Source organism: Pinus tabuliformis, chromosome 5_2 (assembly GCF_031772625.1).
Source record: "Pinus tabuliformis cultivar Carrire ecotype Pingquan chromosome 5_2, CPIR1, whole genome shotgun sequence".
Taxonomy (NCBI): Eukaryota; Viridiplantae; Streptophyta; class Pinopsida; order Pinales; family Pinaceae; genus Pinus; species Pinus tabuliformis.
Window position 1 is genome coordinate 533,485,878 of NC_142306.1, and position 6,508 is coordinate 533,492,385.

At 36.6% G+C, this 6,508-nt stretch overlaps 1 protein-coding gene across 1 annotated transcript; it reads right to left on the reverse strand.

The window, feature by feature from the left end:
* Positions 1 to 3,215: 3,215 nt before the first annotated feature.
* On the reverse strand, positions 3,216 to 6,070 carry LOC149160077 (putative methylesterase 13, chloroplastic). The gene is made up of 6 exons (XM_089433640.1): positions 5,968 to 6,070; positions 5,726 to 5,797; positions 5,361 to 5,591; positions 4,196 to 4,339; positions 3,919 to 4,047; positions 3,216 to 3,722 (listed from the first exon to the last, which is right to left on the reverse strand). The coding sequence occupies exons 1-6, from the start codon at positions 6,007 to 6,009 to the stop codon at positions 3,453 to 3,455; spliced, it is 888 nt and encodes a 295-aa protein (XP_089289766.1). The 5' UTR covers positions 6,010 to 6,070; the 3' UTR covers positions 3,216 to 3,452.
* Positions 6,071 to 6,508: the final 438 nt, after the last annotated feature.

Sequence of the window (6,508 nt, forward strand, 5' to 3'; positions counted from 1 at the left end):
AGTCATGTATAGAATATGAAAAGTCATAGGAGTTGAAAAGCCACAAGGGAGCTAAAAGATAATTGGTATTTGTTGTAAATAGCTCCTCTTACTCAAGCTAAGGGCTTGGATTCTTGAATTCTTGCCTTGGCTTCTCTTGTAGTGCATAGATGATAGATCATTCTTTTGAGAAGCAAGTTGTGGCTTCATGTTCCACTATTGGATCTAGTGTTTTATCTATGTAACAATGTACTTGGGATCTTTCATTTATCATCAGAATCTCTATGACCCAACACTATTCTTGCATGTTTTTGGTATATGGTGGTTTAATTGCATACTAAGTCTAATGAACTATTTCATTACTTAGATATGGTTATTTCTGAATATGTTTTGTTATGCATTCATGATTGTTGTTTATTTTGTGGAATAATATGCAGGTAATCAATAATCATTTCTCTTCATTCACTTGTCCCCCTTTAGGATAGTACTATTACTTCCCTAACTGGAGGCTCATTTTCCTTTACTAGCTATGGGTTCGTTGTACATATTACATTTGGTGTCACACAAATATTACACACTTTCTACCCCAAAGAGGTGTTTATGATCTCTCATGCATGTGTTGTAACCAAGGCACATCTTTGAACCTTTCTAATGGTGGTTGGACCATACAGTTGAATGGGACTCCTATACCAAATGGTGTGAGGTCTGATTGGGAATTCACATTGGGGAGATCCCACTACATCTTGGAAACATCCAACACCATTAACATGTTTGTTTGTCTCATGTGTTGTTGAGCTTTTGCTCGTACTTAATAGTGAGCTACAACTAAACCTCCACTTGGCACCTCAACAAGCTCCCTCCTCTGGCTTGGTATTTTGGTATCATAGGTTCTCCTCCACTAGAACCTCTCGAGCTTCATTTTCACCTCTTTATATTGCACATTTCTCACCTCTCTCAAAAATTCTACCCACAATCACAACTATGGAATTTCCTTAACAAATTCTACCAAACGATAGTCGAAAGTTGTTTTCCTTCATCTTGTAGGAAATATTCCCTACTCTGATACCACTTGATGACAACTAATCAAGGGTTTTGATATGACTTGATTAAAATTGATTCTTGGGTATGTTAAATTTGACCCCTCAAGGTTCAATCTCCTGGACCTATCAGTTATGGGCCCACAAAAAATTCTCTTTCCCCTGCCCTAATTGCAACAATGTGACTCATATCTCTTGAGTCCCCAACCTTACACCATATTAATGTTGGACAGAAAAACACAATACCATTTTTGTCCTCTCATTCAAATCTCCTTCAACTCAAAATTCATTACATACACACAAAGTAATACCTCATCATATCAATGATCAAAATTTCATCACATAGATCAAAATATGGGATCTCACCTTACTTAGTTCTCGGTCCACTCGAGGGTTCAACCTAATTTTAGGAATCCAAACTAATTCGGGCCTCGAACCTCTTCTTCAACGTTGACTATTGATTGGGCTTAAACTTGCTCAGGTTGGGTGCCAAACCATGTTTTGGGATGTTCAACCCTATTTTGGCATTCAACCTACGTGGGGCACAAGCTAATTCGAGGGTTCAAACCCTCTTTCATTAGCTTCTTCATTTGAAATCTCAAAGGACCAAACTTCTTACTCTGGACCCGATGAAAGTCCAACCTCATGACTCTAAGCCTATTCTTCTTTGACAGAGTTCTACCCTTCATTGTTCTGGCCAATTATGACATGCTTCGAGTGCTAGCCTCCATGTGTTTAATCGACAACATTCATATCGTCCTTTGTGATAAATTTATGTAGGAAACCATCATCATGAAGAACTCTCATCTCCTATAGATTAGGGTTGTTGACTTAAACAAACACACATGCAGAAATAGGCAAAATTATATGCATATAATAAGCACACCACAGATTTAGGAACACATAAGTATTTGATTCAAAAATATAAAAAGAATGATTGCATCCATTGGCCTCTTAGGGCTTGACACCTTCTCCATCCCGATACTACATGAAAAAAGAAAGAAATCCTAACAAGCAAGAAAAATCTTGGCATGACATTTCTCCTAGAGGCTTCTAGACAAATATTCGTTTACAATTTTACAAGAATGATGGGAAATCGTGTCCTCTTTCTACAATTTCCACGTGGTTCCTACTGGAGGCTTCTAGGAATCAATTTTATTTTGGGAAGGATCTGGGCTCCTGCATCACAACTCCATCTCTCTCTTCCTCCCTCTCTCCTCTCTCTTCCCTCCTATCTCCTTTCCTTCATCTCTCTCCCTCTCTCTCCCAGCTCCCTCTCTCGCTCTCTCCCCCATTCACTCTCTCTCTCAGCCTTCTAGTTTTGTCACTATCTCCTTCACTCTCTCCACTCTTCCCCCACTTTGCACTCCACTCCCCCCGTGACCCCCTTCATCGCCTCCTCTCTTCTTCTCTCTTTCCCCCTCCATCCATATCATTGAGAATTGTCACTTTGTGTAATCAATAATATATCCAAGGTCCAATATAATAATACTTATAATAGGGATGATCGTTATTATAATATATTGAACAATAATAATCAATATTATTGATTATTATACCTAAAAGAATAATAATAAATTAGCTTTACATTATAAACAAACCAATTTTTTCTTCTCAAATTGATAACTATATGCCTTACATTTACATTTTGTTTTTTACATTATATTTCATATTTGCATTTAATTTTATATTAATTAAAACATATATATATGTATCAAAAATATTGAGATATTTACCTTACACATTAACATCTTCCACACTAAACTATAGAATGCATTGGGATACAACAATTTTTAAATATAAAATTTAATAAAACAACTTTAAAATACATCCACGTAAAGTAAAATTGCTTTAACCAGATTAAAAATAAATTCAAAAAATTAAAAAATAATTTCTTTTATTTTATTTTTATTAAAATTAACTAAATTTTACTATTTGTTGAGAATCTCCACAAAAATCACATTGGAAATTTTTTAGATCTACCTGCAACATAATGTGGTAACAGCTATTAATTATTATAATAATAAAAAAAAAAACAAAATTCAATAATAATTAATTAAAAACATAAAATCAAAGAATTCCATATATTTATTTATTTATTTTGATATGACCACCAATAAGATTTTTATTAATGTACTATTTTAACAACCATATTCGTATCCTCTATCCATCTATAAATATTTAATAGCAAATAATAAATTATAATAAATACAATGCTATATTTAAAATGCGTCGCCTCAAATGTTAAAGTGTATATTCAAACCTATTTCGTACATCCCAACCTATGTCCAACCCTATTGCCTACGGGTGATTGCATAGTGTTAAGCATGTTCTGTTACCAACTAATCTCTTCGTTCCCATGGATCCTCAAGTCCTCTACCATCATGGATTTTTGCTCCAATAAAGCCACGGCATACGAAGTGTTCTCAAATATCCTCACAGAGTTGCAATATGAACGAGGAGATTGCAGAGCTGTTGAGGCTGTGAGAAGAAGGGAGAGTGGTCGCTAGCATGCATTTTGAATACCTTCTCAGGAGGATTCTGTGCTATGGAGTATTCCTGGTACTCTGGAGGGAACAATCTGTCCTTCATTGACATGATGTAAAATCTTCTGATACTCCCATACCTCTCCTCCGATAGCTTCAGGAACTCCACAGAGACTGGAAATGGTGTCGGAGTTAGAAGAGACTGTGCAAGGTTCGTATCCTGTGGTGGGATGTAACACAGGGCATAAACAAACTATTCGTCAGTATAAAAATAGTTAAGAAGGGAAGAGGAGCTTTTATGGTCGTAGAAACAAATAAACAACCAGTGGGCATATTGTAATGGTTATTCTCACACACATCCACAGTATACAGTATTGCGGTGGAATCCAAATGAGAGAAATTCAACACTTAAATACCTCATCAGGGCTCTCGTTGTAGAGATAGGACTTGACATGGTCAAGAACCAGCGAAGCAGATGTGGGTTGCTCTGAATCTACCTTCATATTTAATACCACTACTCCATTTTCCACCAGCCTAGGGAATGACTGCACATACCATAGAAATCAATACCACAAACAATTAAATTCACCATTCAAAGGGTTTGAGCACCCCAAGTAATCTGCTCTTCATAATTGCATTCATCCTTTATAGTAATATAGTTTCAAGTTTAAAGAACAGAGCTCTGAATCACACCTTCGGGTTGGCCGAGCTAAGGAAGCTCTGGTTATTTCGAGGAGTAAATGCAGCTATGAAGATTGCCTTGGAGATCTTGGTTGGAAACATCTCCATCGCATATGATAATGGACATCCAGCCAAGCTGTGACCTACTAGGGTCACCTGCCATAGGTTCAATGCGAAGACTTCAGTGCCCTTCAAATTTCACTTATAAAAACAAGAAAATAACACACAAAAACCTATGATGAAGACCACTGCTTTCCAAAGGGAAGTTTATGTATTTTTGAAGGTTTTAATAGTATTATAATAATTTGAAAGAGATAAGTTATGGCCATCTATACCGAATCATCTAGGATTTAAGCAACAACTTTTTTCGCACAAGTCCAGGTGCCGATGGTCTTAAGGTCTCACCTGACATTGAAGGGTTGGATATCTCAACGTAAACAGAAAACATCAGTGTGTTATTCAAATTTTGACTTTTTGATGGTAAGAACACTGGAAACCCAACTTACGAAATTTTGAGAAACAATTCTCTCTGTGGCTTGCTAGGTTCGCACCGGTCCTCGGCTCTGTTAACATGGCATTCTTCAATTTTCCTGCTTACTAGCAGGCCCTCCTGCCCTATTTAACTAAAATTCTAGTCAATAAATAACAGACGGAGTATATATAGACTGTTTTTATCCTCCCCACCCTGTCTTTATTCATGAGTAGTGACATGTCATAAATAGTGACATGTCTGCTCCCCTAGAGCTATTGTAATGTAACCACCCAACAACAAAAAAGAAAGAAAAAAGGAGCGAGCATATATCTGTTTTCCAAATATGAAAACAATGGAATCCGAAGTGCCTTGAGTGGCCATTTTGCAACTTCCCCATTCAGACTGAGGAGATGGGTGCTCTATAAAAATAGATCTATGTTTGAGGCTCTTTGCCAACCCAAAATTAAGAAAAAAAAACCAATCTGAAAAAAAGCATTCAATGAAACAAATCTGAAAAACACATTCAGTGCCTCATAGTTGTTGCTTAAAGGAAACAACTGTTACAGCAAGCACTCTGAAAGAGCAACATAGAGAAACAACATGAAAACTTCCAATATTTATAACTTTTTTAGGTCATTTATCTCTGATCAGTTTTTATTTAATGGACCTACAAATGACAGGTTGGATACCAGAGAATCCAAGTACCTTGTCATCATTGCCGAGGTTCCTAATATACTCTAGTAGTGGCTCAGCATAGTGTGCAATGGAACTGACTTGATCTGTAGAGGCTGCCCTGTTTATCCCATTGGAGGTGAGATCCAGGGCAGTCACCCTGTGCCCCTTCTGCTTTAGGAGAGTAACAATTTTATACCAACACCATGCTCCATGCCCAAGCCCATGAATCAACACAAAGTGCTGCTGCTTTCCTTCTCCTTCCTGATCAATTTCACCAAAGGAAAAACTCAGATTACCTCATCATGGGACTCCTCTATTGCCTTCCTGCAAATCCGAAGCCAAAATCAAAGAAAAATGGAAGAGAAAAGGCTACTCAAGTTTTGAGATTGGATTACCTGGACATGAATAGACACAAGGAGAAAAATGACAGTAAGGCTAACCACAGTCCACCTCCATTGCCACGCCATCTTAACAGAAAACCAGAGCGGAGACACACAAATACCAGTGTTAGATAGGGTATTCAATACATGGGATAATTAATGGTTTAGGTTCTCTAATATACCTAATAAAGCAGAAGAGACAAGGACCGAAAGCAATTTGCAAGAAACAAAATGTCAAAGCAGGACATGATCAGTACATTGAATCCGTGGGCGCATAGGGAAACAATGTGACAGTCCATCGACTCCACTGAACCAAACACACCACGCGCACTTAAAAATGGCAATCGTACTCGGCTGAAAACACTTGGAATATTGTAGTTTTGGTTAAGATTCTAATTTATGTTTCGATTATTGAATGTAAGACCCGACATATTGTTTTTATGCCTGCGTATAATTCTCTTCGGAATAGTTGTCTGGGAATCAAACGTTGTTGACTGGAATTTGTCTACCTGTGATAAACAAGTATTGTTAGAATGAGTACATAATTAAAAAGAAAATCGTTTAAATTTTAACAAGGTCTTATCGCTAGGTTCCTTACGGCTTTAATAGAGTTAAATTAGAATAAATAAATGAAAAAATAATTAAGAAAACAAAATTTATTTGATTATTTATTTATAGTGTTGTCTTCCCGTGTTATCATATAAATTATGGGAATCGATGTTTCAAACCATTCTCTGAGGTTCATCATCAGGATAGATCCATGAATGAAAAAGTCATGATTATTTTTTTTTTCTTTTT

Coding starts and splice junctions, on each gene's coding strand:
- LOC149160077 (XM_089433640.1), bottom strand. CDS start 6,009: ATGGACTGTCACATTGTTTCCCTATGCGCCCACGGATTCAAT. Junction 5,798..5,967: donor TATGCGCCCACGGATTCAAT/GTACTGATCATG, acceptor TTTTCTGTTAAG/ATGGCGTGGCAATGGAGGTG. Junction 4,048..4,195: donor TTAGCTCGGCCAACCCGAAG/GTGTGATTCAGA, acceptor TGGTATGTGCAG/TCATTCCCTAGGCTGGTGGA.